At 34.0% G+C, this 24,918-nt stretch overlaps 1 protein-coding gene across 1 annotated transcript in view; it reads right to left on the minus strand.

The window, feature by feature from the left end:
* LOC108751093 overlaps nucleotides 1–24,918 on the minus strand; it is a 95,362-nt gene that overhangs the window by 39,870 nt on the left and 30,574 nt on the right. The window contains exons 2-3 of the mRNA XM_018491103.1: nucleotides 21,093–21,205; nucleotides 816–857 (exon numbers count right to left, since the gene is read on the minus strand). Of these exons, the coding sequence (XP_018346605.1) occupies nucleotides 816–857; nucleotides 21,093–21,205 (155 nt within the window). The remainder of the gene's footprint in view (nucleotides 1–815; nucleotides 858–21,092; nucleotides 21,206–24,918) is intronic.

Here is a 24,918-nt window from a genome sequence, read left to right on the forward strand (position 1 = left end):
ACAGACGAGGCAAAGACAAGATGAGAAACATACACTAGTTATCTAGGACGGACAATGATTGTATTATTAAGATATGCAAGTCTTCTCAGGTCTTTTAAGAAACGAGACAAGCAGAAAAAGTATGTGGCTGTATGTAAAATTAAAGGCAGGCACGTTACTAAAATTAAGTTTAATTCTTAGTAAAAAAGGACTTGAATAAATATGTATTTAAGACAAATAAGAAGATCTTTAAAAATCCCGAACACGTATAAACACATTCAAAATTATTCATGCACATATATATTATATAATACAATATATATTACAATCTTAATTTGAAATCAAGATATACAGAGGCAAAATATGAAATTTTAGATGCTGATTTGTGGGATGTTGAAGAGAATAGCAGAAAAGCATTGTTATCCACGTCACAAATCCTTGCCAATTTAATTCAATCCACTACAAACCCCTTTGTCGCCTGTTCTCTTATCTTTTATCTTCGTCGTATCCCTTTCACGTCGTCTTACCGCGACTTCGAAAGCAGCGAAACAATTAATTTCGTCCTTTAACTAACGAAACAGCGGTGACATCAAGGAAAGGAGGCTCGAATTAATCTTCGTATTACACTTTGCGATGCAAATTCAGCGTGTGTACGTTCTTTTATGTGCAAATATTGTGAACGTTAATTAAGACCTTTACGAAATACGTAGAACGGTTTAGATATAGATGAGAAACAGGATAAAGAAAATAGCCATGACACACCAACGGAACATCGACGTATTAGAGAGTGACATCAATGCACAATTAGCAGACGATAAAAAGAAAAAAGAACAAACCTTGTTGTGCGACTTGAACATACAGGCAGTCCCGGCGAATAGCTGCATCCAAAGGAAAGATACAAATCGATTACTAATCGTATTCACATTTTCCCGAGAAATCCAGAGAGATCGAGATCGTCAGTGGATCTTTCTGGATTGTACTTTTTCTTAGCTATCGTAAGGAAAATTCATTAACCATGATAATCAATAAAAGTTATTTATTAATTATCATAATCAGTAAAAGTTATATTAAAATAAAATATTACTTGATAGATATAAGATAATTAATCCTCAACTACATGTCTCGTTTCAGAATCTTAATTTACATGTCTGGGTCTAAGACTTATCTTAGACGACGTTTTTAACTGGCTATGTAATTATCACAAATGTTTTTTTTTTTTTTAATGAAATACCAATATAAATAAAATCGAGATATCAAAACATAAAAAGGTTGTGATAATAATTGAAAAAATTATGTCAAAAAAATATTAAAGGATAATTTGTGAAAAGAGTACAATAATCAGTTTTCTTCAAAAAATCATATCTTTATGATAAAAAAAGATACAGATAAAAATAAGTAGTATTTTGAAAAAAGGGAATCGTGAACTTTAAGAAAAAAAAATACGTTACATTGACACATTCCAGAAAGTATAATTATTTGCACGGCTGAAGTGGGGACATTTTTATACATGCTCGGAAAAATGATATCGGTATATCGAGATCGGTGTGTCATATTTCATCTTTAACAAAAAAATTCAATAAAAATATTTTATATCAAATATATAATGATTTCGACATTATTTACTCATGATTTTATAACTCCGACAAGATAGAGCGATCGTTTCACCAAGACGCCTTTCTCGTAAAAATGTTTTTCTCGACAATGAATATAAAGGGTGTCCCAAAATTAACGCAAGATTTGAATTTGCCGCCATTTGTGCAGTAAAGTGTTGGCAACCAAAAAAAAAAACAATTTAACAGCTGACAGTTTAGGGTTAGTGAAAATGGAGCGTGAAAATGGATTATTGAACATCAACAAATGGATGCTGATTTTTCGAGCAAAATCATCCTAAGCGATGAAGCACATTTTCACCTTGATGGCTTTGTTAATCGCCAAAATCGCCCCCTAGATCGTGTGATTTAACACCATTAGATTTCTTTTTATGGGGTTATTTGAAATCACAGGTCTATGTCAACAAGCCCACAACCACCCGTGCATTAAAGGAGGAGATTCAACGCTGCATCAACGAAATTCAGCCACATTTATGCAAAATGGTCATGGAAAATTTCGACAAACGAGTGCGTATGTGCATGCAAAGCCGTGGAGGCCATTTGCCCGATGTGTTATTCCACAAATAACCCTATCCTATGTACTTTATGATTCAATAAAAAAATAACAATCAAAAGACTAAAAACTGTGTTTTCTATTTAATTCAAATCTTGCGTTAATTTTGGGACACCCTTTATATATGTTTTAATTATAAAAAGACAACACATATACTTGAATACAGCACTAATAAACAGACACTTACTAAAAACGAATTTTCACCTTCGACAAAAATCTGTCGAATTTACATTTGACAGGTCCAAGTCACTCAAGCCAACTTTTATTGCATCACAATTAGCGTCAAGCGACAACAACGAAACAATTGCATGACGGCGATGATCGGCACAGAAAGGTTCCAAGTTTTTTTACCCCCTTACTTCAATTCCGTAATATTAATTTTATAAAACTAGCGGTAGACTAAAATTTTCACCCGGGTTCAAATGACCCACTCATGTAATTGAGGATTAATTGTATAAATAATGCTGTAGCGCAATTTTTCATTCAATCGTCATTGTTTCATAATCGTACGTTAAGAATTTAGACTACTTTGTTCGAGTAAAATTAATTGGACATCACTATCGTTAATTATCAATTTTTGTCTTTATACGATGCGTGTAAATTGTAATATTATTTTACGATACATAAAAATATATATTTCATCGCGTTTCCAGTGCATACATGAATGGCTTATTAATTTAATTTTTATCATTCCGATAGAAATTAATTGTACCATCATCGATATCGTATAAAAGTACGTGTACAATTATATAAAGTTAATGTGTCTCATTAATAATTAGGATTAAAACGCGCGATTTTCGGCGGGATCGGAATTGTCAGGGGAACGATTGTGTGAGAAATATATTGGATGCTGAATCGCTTTGTGAAAAAGTGCGACGACGGCAAGAAGTTTTCGCGCCGCGATAATTGCGGGACCGTTACAAATGAGAAGGGTCAAAAATGAAGAACGCGCGCTGTTCCCCCGAAAATGAGTTACGACCGTCTTGCGAAATTCTCTTTCGGGCCTTCATTAACCGTTTCGTTTTTATGCTGGCGCGCGTAACATACGTCCGACGAAATTCATTTGACGTGCGCTATGAATGCGCATGTTCTCCGCGTGCGCGATACGTTATGCTGTGGAAACGTGCAGGCCCGACATTAATCGCTAGCCTTTAATTCGACGCAATAAAACACAGTGGAACGATTTAATGTGCCGCCGGCACATTCGCCGAAGGCGGAAAAGTATTACATCTTAAGTATCCACTGTCGACGTTAGTACAGTGTCGCTCCTAGCGATGAAAGCTTTAAGGATCATTATAATTAACCGTCCACCGGCTTCTCAGTAATTTATGGTTCGCAACGTCATTGTCCTTGTCTATATTTTTTACAGGTGAACAGATTTTTTTCTCTCGGGAGGAAAAGACTTTTAGCAACCATTCAGAAATTTTTTCTTACTCTCCCAGAGTGCGATTTACTTTGTCCTCCTCGTGATTGACGATATTTAATATTTATGAAGTATGTCTGCCACTTTTTTTTACAAGAATAAATCACGAGACGTAAGGACTGATTATCAATTGACCGCTTTAAAATAATAATTAGTAATAACGTTTTACATTATGTACTATTGCAAAAGAGTAAAATAAAACGTTTACACTGAGAGTACGACACGCTCGTTAGATTGAAGAAACGTGATCGGAGAGAGCGATTCGTCTCGTAGAATTTAATTCGATTCAGAATGACCTTCATTCGGGCGTGCTTAGACTGCTAGGACGGTTCCGCGCTCGATCCATATCGATCAATCTCGATTCGGCCAATCTGATTATGACGCTTCGCACGTATGCTCCCTTTTCCCCGGTTATCGATCCAGTGATACCGCCCTGAAATCGATTCGCGTCCCGGAAATGTCTCTCAGGATAATAATAGGACATGCACGCTACCATTTATCGCGCCGGACCTTTCTTGCCCCATCCACTGTCTATTCTTACGCCGTCATTCTTGACGTCGACCAATTGAAAAAGTTCCGCCGAATAACGGGCATCTCGCGATGATAAAGGAGCAAATGAAAAGGGAAATGTTTCTCAAGACATTCTAGTTTTAACGCGAGCCGCTCGACAGAACGACCGTCCACTAAACGGCTGATGCGGAAAGTTTTCACGCAGCAGTTTTACACTTCTTTGTACACTTGCTTTGTACAATCTACATACTTTTGGAGTAAAGAAGCGAAAGTGAAACGGCAAGCATCTGAAAAGCACGTTTCGCTGTGCAAATTGTAAGGCGTCGCCTTTTTAGCTCTGTAACATCTGCAATTTGGACGAGTTCATCGCGATAGTTCCGAAGCACTTTGCGAACTGGAGAGTCGCGACGGTCGGTACATACATACGCATTGTGCAGTTTTCGTGGCGCTAAAATACCACCGCATGAAAACACGTACCTAGCATCAGAATGCTTGCGACCAAACTTCATGTTTACAGCGCATTGTAAAATCCCGCCCGACGCCGACGCCGGCGCTCGTAAGCCACCGAGAGATCGTCGTGTGCTTCTGACGGCATATTTGTCCGGCGCAGCTTTTATCGTTAAACTTTTTTTTCCCCCTCTATCGCTACTGCAGTTCGGGTCATCACGATCCATTTTCTTTCGAGAGAGAGAGAGAGAGAGAGAAAGGCAGAAGGGAGAAAAAGAGAGAGAGAGAGAGAGAGAATAACAACCCTCTGGCTCGAAAGTGAAAAGTTCACTGTAGAATGCTTATGTATTTATTGAAAGCTTCGTGTATACGTCGCACGAGGAACTTCCTGAAAGGAGAGCTTTTGAGAAGAACAGACAAAGGGCGACGAGGCAAAAAGAAAAAAGATAGATGTAGGACTGCGTGAATTCCTAACGAGGCGCTACTTCACTAGCAGCTCGGAGAAGTGGAGCAACTGGTAAATTTCTCGCTCGTGCGACTTTCTAAATAAAGCCAATAAACAACGAGTAATATCGACTGATTAATCAGGAGCAGATCTCTTATAAACGACACACTTTTTTCATAAAAGGTATATTTCTTTATGTGCTAGAGATTTATGTGTAGAGATCGATATAGAAGATCCTAGAATAATAGATGTACCGTTAATATTTTCGTTATTTTATTTTACTAGTTACTTTTGTTATACATAAATTAAATAGCATCTGATTAATCGGATTCTTGTAAAGATACGTTCCACAATGCACTTAAAGAATTATTTCCGTTAACTGTAAATTTTTGCGGACGATACTTTTTCTAGAATTATATACAAATAGACTTCTGAAATTCTTTACGAAGTGAAAAAATTAATCTTTTGCAGACTGATATTCTTGTTATCTTCAGAACTGTCGAGTTGAACGAACTTTTTTTTTACTCGTTGCGGATCATTTACCAGAATTTACACAACTAAGGATAGGCCTCATTAAAAAGTGCTACGTGTTAATCTGAATTTCTGAAGAGTACATTGAGTAACAAAAAACGGAGCAAATTGTCGCCTCATTACGTTTTCAACTTTGCCCTATAAAGTCCGCATTTTTAAGAGCATTTTTATTTTTAATAGACGCTCACGAAGAAAAGTGGAAAAAGATAATTGTATTACAAGTAAAATAACTTTTGAAAATAATTCGAATTTTCGTTTTGTTAATCAATTGACAACTTTCTTTTAACGCGCAACATGAAAAAATTCTGAACAATGACAACAGACTAAAAAATAAAACGAAAATTATTTTATCCATTGACGAAGCGCACAATGCAGCTCCAGTTTTTTGCGTCAATGCACCGATATGAAATAAATGTACAAAATGCTCGTAGAAGCTATTTTTCCGGCGTTATAACGCTAAACAAAGAAAAAAAATCCACCGCGAATAGAATATCGACTTTCCTATCAGCTCGATAATATCTCATCCAGCTTATTTTTACTCCCTCGTTCGCCGACGGGGATGCTCGAGCCCTTATATAAATGCACCCCATTGCTACCGTTTCTATGTAGGCATCCCTCGACTCTCTCTCTTCTCGAACCACGAAATACCGTGACCTGATCTTCCGCGGCCTTTCGCGCGGGGTCTAACAGTTAAGCTTTCGACTGTGAATTCTCTTTGGTACACATCGCCGGCATTAAGCCGAAGAGATTATTGCGTAGCGTTCTATCTCATTCGGCGTGCTTCCTCTAAGACCGAGGGATTTAATGTTCTTAATAATGCAATCAGCGACGAATAATATAGCAAAGAGATTATTAGACGGGGTCGTTTCATCGACAACGAACGTGACAAATTATTCGAAGCGATAAAACGATACCGAACGGACATACTTTGACCGCGACGTAACTCCGTCTAATACAGCTTGACAGATAATCATACGACTCGTAAATTGGACGAATTACGCGATGTCAATTGATTCTTTCGGATATTATACGTGTTGCACAACAGCGGTAATCAGTTATGCGGCGATATTTAATAACTTTCATTGTGAAGCGGATTATGTTAAAAATGAGCCAATTAAAAGCCAAGTTTCATCTGCTCATGAATAATGTATGTAAACGTGTTACGTTTCGATGCGCGGCGTGTATTCTAAAATTATCCTGTACAACATGCAAATTGCGCATCTGTAATTTTCGCAGATTACATGAGTCCATGTAGAGATATGGTGGATCTTCAAATACATAAGCACGCGCAAGATATATAACTATTTATGATACGTAGGGACTTTGTAGCTTATTATAGCGAAGGTTTTTGTGCGCGAGTATGCGTTTCGCGATTCGGATGGAAACTCTCTCTCTTTTGATTCTAATCCAAATCTACTTAGGAAGATCCCCCTCCTTAATCCGACGTAATATGATAACGAATCTTTCCCTTTTTTTCGGCATGTATTACGAAATCTGTAGATTATTATCTCCTTTCATGCATAAATTCCACTTACTTTCTGTCATTCTTTCCATATAAAGCTTTGTAGAGAGAGAGAGAGAGAGAGGGGGGGGGAAGCGAGGAGAAAGGAGAGAAAAAAGTCATTACAAAACTTTATATAAAATGAAATATACCTAATATATCTTGAAATATTATTACATAGAAATCCATTCTTTATACAAAAAAATGTCATTCTCTCTTCTATTTTTCACATTAATCTCTTTATACGACATGATGTACGAATTGTAATTCACGTTTCATATTTGTTTTACACTATTATAAAATAACTGTTAAATATTTTAATAATACAGAAATATATATATATATATATTTTGTAGAAATCGTATATATACCGTTTTATGCAAAAGTTGCTTTACTTACTGCTTAATAATAAGTAGTTTCGACAAATAACTTCCAAAGTTATTACATAGAAAAACAGAGTGATGTAGAGACCGTTACTTTTGCCACGCAATGACAGACGGAATACGACAGCAGACGAGGATGGTCAATATATATTTCAGGCACTATCGTGTAATGCCTCAATTACAATTTATAATGAGTTCTCGCCCCTGTTAATTAGAGGCGACATCCACGTCTGAGAATTACTAGGCGACCGGAGAGTTAAACAAGCTTCCCAGATTTACAAGCCTTTCCTCCGACGGTTTTCTTTCTCGCTCTAACCGCCACGGTCCGACGAATTTCTGGGCTTGTTGGACTCCGCCCACTCTCAAGGGTGATTCTAGAGGTAAGAGAAGCTCGGAGGCAATACGAAAGGGGCGAAGTCGATTTATTCTAGCGGGGAGTCGAGAAGGTCCTTAGCCCCGAATCCTCGTAGGATCCCTTTCACGAGGTACGCGAGATACGTATAGGGAACGTCTCGGGTATATACCGTCTCTCTACCCGAGGAAACCCGAGAAAAACGCCTCACACCGAAAATACTTCCCATACCTGCGATCCTGTAAGCTTCCTCTTCTGGAAAAGAAAGGGTCGAACGAGAGTGCAAACGGCGCTCGCCGGTCGATGAAGGACAAGACGAACAAACGCTTCCGCACTCTGTGAGAAGACGAGAAGACTTCTCTTTCTCGAAGGGTACAGACGACCGGATTAAACGATTCTGATCCACCAGCGATATCTCGTTCTGATCGATTCATGTCTGTAACGCAAAATAAGATGCCTCGAGGAGACGAAGATCAAAGTATCGCTCGTCAGACAATGCTTTTATATCATATCCAGGCTTATAAGGTGTTTCCTTCTGAGACGCTTCTGGTTTGAATGTCCCGAAAGAAAAATTTCATAACGTGGCAAACGAGAAGGCACAAGGCAAACAATTTGAAAGGGAATATTAGCCTGAAAGAAAAAAAAAAATCTGTAATTGTGTTGGATTTAGCTCAAAGTGTGTATAATTGTGTAATAATAATTGTGCGATACATTTTATTTTCTAAGTTTGTTACTTTAAAGGAAAGAGAATTACAAATTTATTTTTAAGAGTATAAAAGTAATTGGCATAATCTGCCTTGTTTGTACAACAAAATGTACCATTAAATAAAAAAAATGTGTAACAAATGCCTAGAATAAACTCGGATAAAATAGTCATGATTTTTTTTCATGCAAAAAATGTATCTTTCTTTTTGTTATTTCTTAATTTTGTGTGCGTGTGTGTGTTTGATGTATCACATCAGTGAAAGAAATAAATACCATCGAAATTGTAGAGAAAATAATTAATAAAAATTTAATATTAATCAAAATATTATAACGTATGCATTAGCCATCTTATCTAACTTACAGAGAAAAGATGGCCATTACGGACATCAATTAATCATAAATATTAAAGATATATGTAAAATTTTGTAAAATAATAAATAGAACTTATAATTTCATATATTTAATACAAATTTGTATACATACACGTATAACTTATTGTTAGTTATAATTATAAATACATAATGATATTCCACAATAAAATAACGTAAAAATTATAATTCTTTTGAACTAAAGAAATCAAATAAAAATTCTATAATTTAAAAAAAGAAAACGATATGTATGAATGTGTGTTACTTGATTAATAGTCATCTTTCCTGAATTGTGATGGAAAGATGGCCATAGTATTCATAACTAAATATTGAAAATAAAAGTACAAATTATAAGTTATCTTACAATTTATATACCTTTATCATGTATGTAATGTTGATTATAATAGATTCACTATAATTCATTCGACGTTATAGAAGTATTCATTAAACACATACAAAATTTTGTAGGCAGTAAAAATATTACGTAATGTTCATAATATTGTTATTTCGAATGTACGCACATAAACTACTGTAAATATTGATTATCTTTGAGAATGACTACAAAAATGCACTTTAGCAATTATTGGAAAAAATATAGTTTATCGCCATCTTTTTCGCATATGGACATAATAAACAAATAATACAAAAATATGGACATAATAATACAAAAATAAACTCAAGTATACCCTAATATGTACGAATCTGAGAGATAGTTATATAACCATTATTACCGAGATGCTTCGTTACATGATGAAGCTTCTGAAAAACATTTTTTTTAATTTAATTTTATCTGATAAAATTTGTAGCATATAACGCTAGTTTCACACATGTTGCGAAAAACAAAGTATACAAATAATCATTTAATGGTCAGTTAATTTCCAATTTTTATTTTACTGTATTTTTAGCCACGCAACACATATAATTACAGATAAAATCACGTAAAAAAGAAAAATATGTAAAAATATTAATTAAGAACAATTTACTGTCGTTTGTTAAACGAAAGTAATTATAGATAAAAGGAAAAACACGATATACACATATAGATCAAATACTAAGTCATGTATCCTCCATAAGTTTAAGGACACCCTACATTTTATGGGTTTGTAAATAATTACTTAATTAAAAAAAGACGAAATAAAAGTACATACATACGTACATTATCTATATTTCATCTTTTTCAATTAAAGATTTAATGCTATTAAAATACTATTAAAATAATAGAATTTTAATTAAAATACGATTCATACGAAATTAAATTCTTCGGGGTCATTTTATAATTTTATAATTTTTACGAAGTCTGAAATTAACTTGTGCGACTCAAATAGTTTACCACTTTTACAGAAATCGTTAAACTACAATTAAATGACCTGTGTATATATTATACAACGAACACAAATACGACGTTGCAAAATAAGTGACAATATATATATATATATAAATAAGATCAAAGCGCGAAATTCAATTTTGAAAGCTTCAATGCTGCGAAATGATTGTCCAACATATTTTCAGTACAAGCTTATAGGTATTCTAGATAAATGTTTATCATTTAGACGTCTTACGAAGTATTTAAACCAAAAACATGTGTAGATTCCTGTCATGTAATGGCTTTCCTGTAAAACGTAGAGTGTTCCCAAACTTATGGAGGGTACTGTACATTAAATAATAATAAATTGTAAAAAAATGTTTTACACACACATACACACATTCTCAAATTTCTTTTAAAATTCGAAGCCTTGATTGATGATAGTTCAAGGCGATATACGAATAAGAAATAAAAACAAATAAATTGTGAACGAAAATATAGGAAATAGATAAATTAGAACAGAGAAGTATTTAATCGTGAATACTTCATTCGTCTCACGTTTACACGAGGCCTCATAAATGAAACTGAAAGAAAAGTGGGCAGACGGAAAGTAAAAGAGCGAAAAGGGGAGTCAGCGACTTAATACACAAAAGCACCCCGTTGACTCCTCCCTCTCAGCCGGGGACGATTCCGTAGACGGGGTTACATTTTCTTTCTTGCGTGCCGTACGTGACAAGTATGAACACACACCAAATTCATAGAATTCGTGCAACTCGCCAAGCGAAAACGTGCCGCTGAAGAGGCGAATCGAAATATATTTTCGCACAAGAATTATTACAGTAAACCTAAATCGAGGCGAAAATTAATTAATTTTTATACGTTTATGAGAACAGCATGCTCATATCAGAAACATAAAGATGATGTATTATATTCATATTAAAGTATCTTTTATATGTAAAAGGGCAAACGAATAAAAACATATTATATATTAAGAAAAAATTAAATAAAACAAATTTTAATTAAATTATACATATATGTAAAAAGTATCTCGTGATTTCGGTAAATAATAAGTAATTTGAATTTTTTCGTAATATGTCATTATAAAGGGGTAATTACTAAAATAAATTTTTATAAATAATATATATTTAGAAATACTGTAAAATATAAATATTTTATATATACTCTAAATTTATTGTAGTGAAATCTCACTTCAAGAGAATGAAAATACAATCACTCTTGAAAAAAAAGTGAAAATATTTCACTTCTTGAAAAAAAAAAGTGACAATTTTCACTCTTTTTAGAGTAAAAACTGTCACTCTTTTCAAAGAAGTGAAGGGTGATTGTATTTTCACTTTTTTGGAATAGATTTTCACTGCAAGAAATTTAGAGTGTAAGTATGCACAAAATTATTTTTTATAAAAATTCCTTAAATAGACATATAATTTAAAAAAAAAAATGATGTAGGGAAAAGTGAAGAAATTATGCGCATTTAAAGGAAATTCCGAGAGAAATTCATTGCTGTGGTGTGATTTTTGAAGTTGAAGTTAATAAACACGAAAAAATACAAATTATAAACATTCTTTTATCAATATGCATTCTCATATTAAACAATTTGTAATTTAATAATGTTGTATTGGGCAAAAGTAAAAAAAATAAAAACAAAAAAATTTTTCGCTCGTCGAGTTGTGCGCAAAGCAAAAATCGTAAGAAATTAATATAAAATTAATAAATTAAATATTTTGTAGAAAATGTTTCATGGAATCTTGATAAAATAATTAAAAAATATATTGTATTATTATACAAATGTCAATACAAAATTAATATAAACTTTGAAAAAATAATATAAAAATTGGAAAAATTAATTATTTAAATAAAAATCGCATATGTAATTCTCGTCATCAGCTTCACTGCATTCTTCTGGATTTATTCAGAACACAGATAGCATAAATCACCCAATTGACACAAACTAAAAGTATAACATAATGTATAACATAATGTAGTTAATGTAGTCAAGTAACATAATGTTAATATTATAATTTCGCTCCTCCCCCCCCCCACACACACACATTTTACAATGTTATTCTTGAGAAACGCACACAAGTCAACAAAAAATCCAAATGACTTTATTTTGATACTTAAAATAAATAAACAGTCAAATTTTGTAACCAAAAATCATCATTTTGACATCATTTCTCTCGACTTGGGCTGTTATGTAATAGTATATGTTATATTATATTTATATTGTGATTTTTCCCTATATATATATATATCAATTGTACAGGGTGGGCCATCTATTGGTACGTTTTTAAAAATGCGATCAAATGAGCATACATTGATATTTTTTATTAATTTTTTTTTTGTTGTGAAGCTAAAAGTATCCGCGTCAAGAATGAAAAACGATTTCGTTCATGTGGCTCCCTCTACTGGCCTTACAGTATGCCATTCGGTCACCCCAATTAATGACAAAACGTTCAAAAACGTACCAATAGATGGCCCACCCTTTATATGTATATTATATGTATACCTTAGAAAATATGTATATTGGTTAATTACTGCTTCAAAAAATTTCCATAATAGCAGTTAATATAACTGAAAATAGGCGCTTTAGGGACTCAAAGAGAGATGCGATTGGTCGGCGTAAATGGAAGGCAAGGAAGATGTCCTTGGATGCATCAAGGGGACCATTATCGAGGGATGAAAGCACAGAGAGGGTGCGCGCTATCTTTCGAGACACCCTGTGCATAATTTATCACCAGACTGGATCAAGTTTAGCCGTGCGTATCGAGGAGCCTAACCACAATGCATAAATTGGGACGAACGAATGATAATAATATGCCATCGTCAAACCTACAGTCAGAAAAAAATGCAAATGCATCTTCCATTACCAGAAGAATATTCAAGTAATGTTAGCAAAAGATCACGAAATTAAAATAACCTGAGAAAAAGTTTATCCTATATAGCTTATCTTAAAAGCTTTATAAAACTAAAAAAAAAAAAAAAAAACAAGTTACATTAAAACTCAGTCTGATTAAATTGGCCTGATTAAAAATTAAATTATATCGAAAAAATGTTAATCAGCAAAGTGCTTATGCGTCGTAATAAGTTTAGATCACTTCGTAAATTAAACATGTACAATACTCTCTTGCTCATCTTACCACATAAAGTTTAATACTCTTTTTTTGTGTCCGCTTACGCTAGTTTGCATTACTTACATTTCCTTTGTTTCGTATTACATAACGAAAAAGCTACAATAATGCAGACCCTTAACAAGCCTTTCATATCCATTAAATCAATATTAATGGATTAAAGCAACAAAAAGTTTTGCACTTTGCAAATCGCTGCGATTTCGGAAGAAATAAAAGATAAACCGTTACATTGTAAAACGTTATAACAAAGGCGCAAAAATCACGACAAGGTTGAAAGTGTGAAACTGAAACAATTTTCTTTTCGAATATCTTTTACTTCTTATTTTCATAATAATTTTCCTAACAATAAAAATTTTAAGACAGGGGGCTGTAAGTATAAAGTACCTTCTATTGCATTTTTTGGTTATAAAAACCTAAAAAAAGGACTAACAAAATATTAAAATTATAATAAAAATAATTATTTTTCAATAAAATTGTTTTTTAATTTATTTTTAATTTATTTTTAGTTAACTATAGAATTTCGTCCACGAGGCGTCTTCTATTCTTTTAAGTTTAATCATCCCGGAAGGGAAAAAGATCCATTTAAGAAAAAAAAAAAATCTTTCAATGGCCGTTAACCCTATTCCTCCAAGTTGGTCTCGGCGGCAAATAACGAAGCAGAGAGTCGTGTTCCTGGATCCCTTGAATGTGATTACACATGGAAGAAGGAAAGGACGAAGAGATAGAGGGAGAGGGAGGATTAGGGCGCTTGTCTTGATTTAGTAATAACAAGGCACGGTAGTAGAGATGTGCGAGTGACTACACGAGGATCGCGAAGACGAAGACGGCGACAGCCGGACGGAAGGGAGACGAGACTGAAGCGGCACGAGATGAGAAAGCAAGTTCTCAAAGTAAGGAACTGAGTACACGATGAAGGTACTAATCAGAGGGTCCCCCGCGTCTGTTTCGCAATATGCTGAAATGCTGAGAAGACTATTCCTTTAACAGGACTACGCTACGTGAAATCTACCGAAATCTTCGTGAACGAAATTGTATACGTATAAAAAATGATTTCGGGCGAGTCGTTAGGTTTAAATTTACATCCATTCTCTAATCTGTCGCCTATCATAATAAAGATTTCATCTAAAAAGTTTGAGATATATCAATAATGTAACACATATTTTATATTTTACAGTCCAAATACGAAAATGTAAATTCAAATTTTTCTAAAGCAGTTCCTTCCTTTTATATTAAATGCTTAATTTGACACACAAAAAAATATTTTATGAAAATATTCAAAAATTTTGCGACACAATCCAAATAATTTCTAAACAATTTACAGGATGACTCCTATTTTAAATATTTGTCTAACAGATTTTTGATCGCTTATATATAAGTGCGATATCACATAAAATAAATATTAAATCAAACAAATTAATTAAGAAATCTGGATAGAATTTTAAAGAGAAGATTCTACAAAATGCATTTTTATTTATAGGAAATAATTCGAATATATATAGAATAGTCGGATCAGGTATAACAAACATAGATCGTGAATAAAACGCTGATGTAAGATTGAAAAACGTAATATAGCTTAGATGATAGAATAATAGAAATACAGCCGTTTATGAAGACAAATTCGCTCAGCACGACACAACGTTGAAATTAACTAATTCGACATCCGACGTTGCGTATCGCGAGTTTCTCGAGGGTTAAAGGCCAACTCCGAGGGATTTACAAGGACCTCTGACTGCACGAGAATGCAGCGTTTCAGAGAACGATCCACTGAATGGGATTCGAGTTCCGGTTTCTCGTTATATATAGTGACGATGTGACATGCAAGTACCGTATATAGTGCCAACAACCCCGTGTATATACGCGCGTACGCTCGACCTACGTATTCAGCTCGACCTTTGACTGTCGAACCACGCCAGGTGCCAAATCCTACTTGACGAAATCATTAATGATGAAGAAGCTGCACAGATCCATTGTGTTACCCAATGCAATACTATTTGCATATTTATTTTCTCTTCGCGGTATTAACTTTTGGTTTATTCAGGGCTGCTTTCGGATTATTGTAGATGTGCTTATAGATTACAAGCAAAACAATGCATAAATAGTAATGGAATTTTATTAAAATAAAATAAACATTTTAGAATAATGCAAGAAAGGATATTTAACAAAATTGTGAGAATCTATAATGTGATTATATTTAATATCTTTTATTTAAAAAAAAAAACCTATTAGATGAGATATTCAGATTTTATCTTTATATAAACAATTAAATAATCATTTTAATTAAGAATCAATTTTAATGATTGTGGAAAACAATACGATTAATCCAAACGAATATAATGTCATTAAAGTATAAGAAGCTTATTGGATCGCACATGTGAAAACACACAATCAATAGGAAATAGGAACTAAAAGTCCATTACGGTCGAAGCTGAATCTTTAATGTTTGAACATGTGAATTTTTATAGGCGTTGCGGTTAGTTTTGACAGTTCACTACAGATAGCTGCAGCTACAGATCTACTAAAGATATTTTGAAATTGGATACGTCATGTCATAGCTCGGACATTTCTACAAATAATTTGACACAGGTTCTGTGCATTCGTAAACATAATCATACTTTTTAGTGATTGAAAATGGAACGTAAGGACCATTTTCGTCATCTACTACTTTACTACTTTGATTCGAAGAAAAAGGCTGTCGAAGTTCACCGATTCATTTCAGAAACTTATTCTGAGTCTGCTTCAGTTAAAACGTGTGAGTACCGATATCGACGATTTAAAAGTGGTGATTTTTACTTGAAAGACAAAGAACGTTCAGGTCAACCAAAAAAAGTTCAAAGATGTCGAATTGCAGGCGTTACTGGATGAAAATTCAACTCAAACGCTTAAAGAATAAGCTAAAGCATTAAATCAATCATTTCTGATCGTTTACAATGGAAAAGATTCAAAAAGAAGGCAAATAGATTCCGCATGAATTGCCTGAATTGGCTATTCAAAATCGTTTAATCATGTATACTTCATTGCTTTCTCGTCACAAAAAGAAGCAGTTTTTGAATCAAATAATAATCGGCGATGAAAAATGGATCTATTATGATAATCCTAAGCATAAAAAATCCTGGATAAATCCAGGCCAACCGTCGACATCGACTTCAAAACGCAACATCCACAGAAGTAAGGTTTTGTTGTGCATTTGGGAGGTACATGAAAGGCGTCGTGTATTATGAGCTGCTGAAACCAAATCAAACAATCACTGTTGAGCAACTTGTTATCAATTAATCGATTTGAATCGTTCTTTAAACCAAAAACGTTCCAATAACAGGTCAAAGAGAACGCAAAGTGATTTTGCATTGCACGATAATGCTCGACCACACGTTGCAAAAACAGTTAAAGACACGTTAACAGCATTTCAATGGGAAATCTTATCACATGTCGCGTATTCACCAGACTGTGCTCCTTCGGATTATTATTGATTTTAATTGATGCAGTACGGCCTTGCTGATCAGCACTTCAAAGTAAAAATCGAGGACCCTACTTACTGCCAGAAAAGTGAGAAAAAGTTGTAGCTAGCGGTGGAAAATATTTTATATAAAATATAATTTAACATTTCCCTAAAATAAACGTGTTTCTTTTTACAAAAAAATCCCTCAAAATTAACCGAAACACCTAATATATACTATATATATGTGCATATATCATATTTGTAGTTATTTGAACTGCACGCCGAATTTTTTCAGACTTGAAAGCAGCCAAAAAAAATATGCTTGTCACAAAATATAACTAAAATTATAGTCACTTGAATCATTTTTATGGTAATTTCAACTATTTTATGATTAACTTTAATTATATATTTAACTATAATTAATTAATATTAAATAACTATAATTAAATTTTATGAAATAACTATAATTATAGTTCTTTTAGGTTGCCAACTATATACATTTGTTGCTAGAACTATACACATAGTTACTGTTATTATTATTATTATAGCAGTAATATTCATAATTATAGTAATATAATTATAATTACAAATACCAAGCATTTTTCTCTCAGTGTAAAAAGCCAACGTCGGCATTTTCGTTATTGACCGATCTCCGTGAAACGCATACATAATAAGTACTTCCTCTGTTTGACAGCAACCGGAAGTAAAAATCTCTTCATAAAGAAGGAACTCAAGAATGATTGTTGAATATAAATAAGATATACAGCAGCCTTATTCTGTAACTCTTAATGCAAGTTTCGTTATCGTTATAACGTCGTTGTGCAGTTTTTTTTTACCATGACATAAAAGCCGCGCAACGGTGCGTTATAACGATTACGAAACTTGCGTTGAGTGTTACAGAATAGCCCTGCAGGAATAAGTTCGCGGAACTCTCTCTTCGCGAAATGTAAGCAGGAAAAGAGAGATGCTTTACGGAGTAAATTTTGCGGAAGTTCTCAGACAACCCTAAATACATAATGCTTACCACTTATGACAGCTAAAACATGTTTAGGCATATTCTTAAACTTTCATCAATACGTAACCTGGAAATAGCATTGTGAAATATGTTGTACTTAGCAACTTAAAATAAATCCTGTGTCAGTGAAGCATTTGCCTTTCAATACGTGGAAAGAATGGTTTTGTTCCAGCATTAAAAAATATGTAGCCAAATATAAATCTAAAAATAATCTTGGTTAACTTTAGACCATCAAAATACTTATGTCGGATCCTTAAACTGATTATTAAAATATTAAAACTTTTGTAGCATTATTATAAATGTCAATTAATATTATTTGAAAAACTGTATCTAAATTTTTAAATACTTCAGCAAAACCGTTCTTTCCGTGATAATATAAAAGCGTAAAATTATATATATATAAATATTTATGTATAAGAGTTAGAAAAGTAAACTGTAAATTATGAGAAATAATATTAATTAAAAAAGAAAATTTAATATTTACTTTACTCTTTGATATAAATTAGATATAATAATCAATGTGTGATATAGTTAAAAATATCAATATATTTAATAATATTTAATGATAATATCAATTGTGTGAACATCTCTTATATTGCGTTAGCATGAGAAAGTCTTAGATCGGAGGAAAGTGGCTCTCGCTGTGTGTGTGTCGAAGATAATACGCTTTTCTAAGTAATGGTCGGAGTTCACACTCCGAGGGAATTACAGGTAGAAAAAAGAAACTAAAAGCTCGAGATACGATGGCGGAAGGACACAAGGGAATGAAGCGATTCCGAAACACGAAATATCCGTTGTCCCGTGCTTGTTATCTTCGTTTTATCCTTTTTATCTGTTGCTCCGAATCGATTTCGCGGAGCACAAATTAGGAATGGAACATGAGATTGGACAATTGTGAACCATTAATTAAACATACGGTATGGGATTAAAGATATCTGTCGCGCGGACCATCGAATACGTATCGGTTGTGTAAATTTCCGGCAACATGGAATATTTCTCACATGGTAGTACAGCGTGCAAGAAATTCTATTCAAATATTTCGCTACCGTAAAGAAAAAGCTTAGCCGCTCGTAAAGTCGCGTAACTTGCAAGTTTAACGCTTTCATGACAGCTCAGGATTGATTTTATGTGTTTGCGTTGCTACGAAGCAGGACCCATTTGCATGTCTTCATTATGTTTACTTTGTTAGGAGTTAAAAGCAATAGATGTATTCTTTATACGTTTGCTATTTATATATCAATATCCAGAGAAATAAGATATCCCATCTCTGCTGATGTGATATTTTTTATTTGTGTATCATTTTAAAATATCACATTACATTAAATTCATAGAGTGGGTATTCAAGCAAACTTATTCCTCGCTTTGAACGTTGTAAAGCCCGTGTCGTACTACGCATTGAAGATTGAGGATTGCAAATTGAAAATTAAAATTCATCCAATCGGAACGAAATGGATGAAAATTAAAATTATCCAATCGATCGAATTCTAATCTGTAACTCGCAATTTTCAATCCCCAATGCGTAGTGTAACGTAAGTTTAACGGACATCGTGCATAAATGGAATTCAATCGTCGCTAAAATCGAGTAAAATTAAGCAGAAATATTGCCGAGTAAAAACTATTCGATGTACAGATTCACATGGATTACGGGACCGAGTTCGTGCAACTCACGATTCTCTTGATAAAAAGTATATGCGTATAATATCATGTTATTGTGTGTTTATACCGAGTGGAACATTGAGCGCCTTGTATGTTCATACCAACGCGTGACGTGTCGCAAGCACAGCAATTCGTACGGTGACACATCAGCAGGAATGGTTTTCTTCTATCAACTAGATGGACTGAGAGAGAATTGCCGATGGATCCCGAATAATCTTCAACGTTATTTGCAACGTTATTTGCAACGATCCGCGGTTGCGAGCAGAAGTTTGTAGTCTTCAAAGCGTTCCCGTATATGTTCGTGTCAGTCAACGGAGTATAAACTTTCTAATCGAATTAGAGGTCGGCGCTCCCTTTGCCGTGGCATTTTACTCGACGATCAAACAGGTTCTTTGATATGCGAATTTGAAGATTCGTAAAGACATTGTAAAGACATTGTAAAAGGATTGCAAAGTAATTACAACGAGCCAAGAATAGTTTTCGAGGAAATATATACTAAACTTTTGAAATTATGTTATTAAATTTCGCAAATAACTTGACTGAAATTGACAAAAGTACAGAATAACGCGAAAATTCACAATTGCAGTTTCTTACTCGAAAAGAATTTAGACCGGCTATGATCTGCAAAATTATGTTCGCGCGAAAGCAATTAATATTTCAAATATTCATGATATGATTTGAAATGCAATACTAAAATTTATAATTATAAGTGGAAATTAGGCCGATAAATCGAATAAGAGAAAACGATCTTTTACAATCCTCAAATTTCGGTAGGTCTTGCTGCTTGACAATATTCGTGTGCATTTATAAATACCTTTTTTAACGATCAATTAATTAGTAATTCGTGATGTTATTTCCAGCTTCAGCTTTACGATTGCTTTTTAAATCCGATAAACCGAATTGGCGCGCAGTTCGTAGAACTAAAAAAATATATTAGGTTGTTCGGAAAGTAATTTTGTTTTTTTCCCAACAGAGGACTTATTGTATTTTTTCACGGCCAACTTCACACTTAAGCCGTATAATCATTATATATTTTGACAGCTGATATAGCAAGGCTTGCTTGTGAAAAAAGTTCGATTGATTCTACGCAGCAGTTTTTGATTGGTGCCCTATCAAATATGGAAAGTAAAAAGCAGCATTTTCGGCATATTTTACTTTTCTACTATCGAAAAGGTAAAAATGCTGTTCAAGCAAGAAAAAATTATCCGATGTGTATGGAGAAGACGTATTGACAGAACGCCAGTGCCAAAACTGGTTTGCAAAATTTCGATCCGGCAATTTTGATGTTGAAGATGCACCACGTTCTGGAAGGCCAGTTGAAGCTGATGAAGACACAATAAAGGCATTAATTGATGCAAACCGGCGAATAACAACTCGTGAGATCGCTGAGAGATTAAATTTATCGAATTCGACCGTTCATGATCATTTGAAACGCGTCTGATTGAAAATCGTCTTTCATTTTCATAAGAAAAAACGAAATTACTTTCCGAACAACCTAATATTATGCAGAATTTAGACAACACATTCTATGAGAACCACTGATATAGTGTCTGAAGAGGGCAGAGAACCGACAAAACGCGCATTACGGGAAACAAACGTGTAACAGCAACAGTGTAAATCCGTCTCGTGCTTTATGATACCGTCGCGTGGGCGAGAGGGGTGAGAGCGAAACAGCCGTAGGATGGATAAATCCAGGGGAATCGGAAAGGCTTTTAAAGAAAAATGTACTCACCGCCATGTCCTCGCTCCTGTAAGCTGTGAGGGTCTGCTCGTCCTGCAGGAGGACGCAGTAACAAGGTTCCCAGCATGCCTCGCTGGCAGCCTCACCGACGCAGCATTCGGCTTCTGCAAAAGAGAAAGATGGTCCCTCATGAATAACCCAGGCAAATAGAAGACGCTACCGACGACACCATTGTGCGTGTCGTCGTCCTACGAGAGAGCAAAGTCACCGATCGAGAGAGTGACTCGCAAGGATAATAAACCGGGCGTCGATTATCCTCCTGAGAGAGAAAGAAAGAGAAAGAGCCGCGAGTCAAGAGAAATCATCGGTAATGACCGATCGGACGTGTATCCTCCTCCTCCTCCTCCTCCCCCCCCCGCCCCGCGAGCGGAGATATCGATTGCTTTTCCATAATTGCATCGCGTTCAATTGCGGTTACGATTTTCGTATACAGAAATAACACGCGTTGGAAAAGACGATGGAAACAATGTAACTATCTCACGCGTTGCAAATTGAAGAGTGGAAGAAACGGTACAGTAACCTTCAGACGTTCGCGCGATTCAGAATAGAAGGAAATAATGTTAAAGAGTAAAGGAATAATTCCAATTTACTTTCCAACATCTTTATAATTAATCATGTAAATTATTCTTAATTATTCTATTATTAGAATTTTATTCTTAATTATAAAGAATAATTAAGGAAAATAATAAACAAGAATAATAATAATAATAATAATAATAATAATATATTGTATTTTTATTGGAATATAATAATATAATATATTATTTTCCTTAATTATTCTTTATAATTAAGAATGAAATTCTTTCCTATTTATTCGGACATCAAATCAATCTTCTTTTTAACTGTACATCAGTCAGGAATGATCGATGTCTTTACAGGTTGAAACAATTGGCATTCCGCAAAGTTTATCTTAGCAGTATCTATATTTGAGTGATAGTTCCGCTACATCCTGTACTCTGGCTGTGATTTATGACGTACGTACATAACTGCCTAAGATTTATGCACAGACGTGTAACAACATTATCCAGAACATTTCTTACGTGATGGAAGCAAGAACGCATTACGGTTGGAAACGACCGATGTAACGAGCGAAACATTTCTCTGATAGCTTAGAAGGAATATGAATTCTGCCATTAGAAAATTGTCGTTATCGTTCATTACACACGAGTACGCGATCGATATCTTTATACGTAGACACTATTTAAGAGACTTTTTCAGTCGCCGACTGTTAGTTGTACATTTCATGACAAGCACTAATACGAGCCTTATTTACGAGGTGCTGCACACGTATGCAGCTTCCTCTGCGCTCCGATAATTTCGCAAGAAATAATGCCTGCGTTTTTCTCACCGCCGCGAAAAACATCGACTGCGAATCATGATTGTAATCGGAGTGCAGACAAAGCGTCGGGATATAACGATTTCAGTTCAGTACCGTCTGACGATTGGGATTGTTTTTGCGAGAAATGAAAGAAAGGATGGAAAAAAAAAAAGCACAAAGGGAGAGACTGAAGTACAAAGCGATGAATTTAACAAAGAGTTCTTTTTTTTAATTTGATGACGCTGCCGAAAATACACGCGAGTTGCAATTAATACATAATTAGAATTTAATATCAGAATAATGTGTGACACAAGAAATAAATGTGCGATGTTAATTGTAATAAATATAATGGAACGAATTCCTGACTGCCAGCTTTTTATAAAAAGCAGTAGCTTGAAAACGTCTTTAAAGGCATAGAGTGCCAAGTCATCTCTTCCTACCTACTACTACAGAAAAACCGCGTGAACGTGATCGATATAAAATTATAAGGCACTCTATGGCGCCTCCATTTCCTTCTTCTTGCACTCCTAATATGCTGAAAAATATAATTTGAACTAGTCGATTACATCATCCGTTATCGAGCACTTGTCCCTACAGCATGAAATCTTATGTTCAAAGCGTGAGAAAAAAGTTTTTAACGAATGACAAAGATAATTATTATTTTTCAGAGAATGCGAAAAAAAATTAAAAACATATTTTACACGTGTATGTTATATACGATAAATTAATCTCATATATATATATTCGCATATTTGTTATAATAAAATTAAGAAAATTTTGTCTCTATGATTTTATATTTGTTTTAAACTACACTTTATATAATGTGCTTCAAACAATTTTGCTTTATTATTCTCTTCTTTCCTTCACCATTTTTATTTTTGTATCATAGTATTTATTTAATTATGTATTTCACTTCTATTATATAAAGTTGCAAGTTATTTTATATAAATTTTTAACCTCGACTGTAAGCTCAACAAAAATTGTTTAAAGAAACGAATACTTGATTATTGAATGCAACACCTTCTTACTTAATCAGGTTAACAAATATCGATTCGCCAAGTAAAGTGAAATCCTCTTTTCTATGAACAGGTTAACCGCACTGATTACAAGAATACGTACAAAACAGCAATATGTAAACGAACGATGCGTAGAAAATAACGCAAGGAATCTGGATTTATGTTTGAAGCAAACCACTAACAGTAGTAAAGCGCAATGAACAAAGATGAAGAGTAGAAATCTGGTATGACGATGGTCACCATCCGCGTACAATAAAGTCGGCATGTGTTTCTTATGAGTAAGACGGTAACACGCTGACAATTTTATGACGATTACGCCGGCACGCTCTTCGCATTGCGCTTTATTTGTGATAATTTTTAATGATATGCCCGCAAGTCATACCGACATATGATTACATACGACTGCCATTTCCTCTGTTCGAATATCATGTTATACGCTTCAATTTGTACTACGCCAACGGTATTAGCGGTCTGGCATAAGTATAGATGTCTGTGGCCGAAGAGGAGCCCATGCGGCTGACGAGCAGTGCCGCTGGTGATACCGTTAAATTCTGCGGTACACCCGTTTAGACAAACGTAGGCGTTAATTGCAATCGTAGTACGCGAAATATATCGTGGAATAATATTAACGATAATATCAGAAAATTGCGAATCCCTGTTGCACAAAGAAAAATCTAACAGACACGAAACTCAGTGATTCTTTTCATCGGGTAAAGTACATTTTTTTATGTACAACAATAAAAAGAATAATCGATCTTAACCAATCGAGGATAGTCAATTTTGATTAAATTGTGTACGCGATCGATTTTTTATCTCATAGCGTTTTCAAATAGCAGTAGGTTTGAACTTATAATCTAGGCCGGATTAATGACGTCACATGCTCTACTTTTGTTTCCGATTGGATGAGATCATGGTATTTTCGGATTATTATATTTAACTGATCTGGATTATATAGATGCTAACAGCACTCGCGAAAATGTTGTCAAATGACGAAGACCATCGTAAAATTCTAAAAGAGATTATACTTTTCTTTTACTTCCATGGATATTTTCTCCAAGTTTTATTTATTTACGATTTATCTCTTGATGTATTGTTAAATATCAATATTTTGTGAATTGCAGTTCACTTCATCAGGACAAATATCAGATTATTCGCAAAATATAAATGGTATACATCGTAAATCGCGTAACTTCCTCCAAAAGAGATTCTTCTTCTCTTTCAAATCCTTATATTAGGTGTAGTAAAAAGTCATCGCGTATTTTTTAGCTCAAAGTTGTATATACAATATCTTCGTCAATAATGAATGAAAATCAAATTTAAAAAAAGGATTTTAAAGCTTGAAATCTCTACTTTTAAAAGCTTATCACATTTTTTAAGTTTATATGAGTTTGATCATTTTTACATACCAAAAACTACGAGCTGAAAAAGACGAAAAATTTTCTTCTCACTTTGTGGATTTGTAATGTGTCCAAAACGAATTTGA

Source organism: Trachymyrmex septentrionalis, unplaced genomic scaffold (assembly GCF_001594115.1).
Source record: "Trachymyrmex septentrionalis isolate Tsep2-gDNA-1 unplaced genomic scaffold, Tsep1.0 scaffold1, whole genome shotgun sequence".
In the NCBI taxonomy this organism is placed as follows: domain Eukaryota; kingdom Metazoa; phylum Arthropoda; class Insecta; order Hymenoptera; family Formicidae; genus Trachymyrmex; species Trachymyrmex septentrionalis.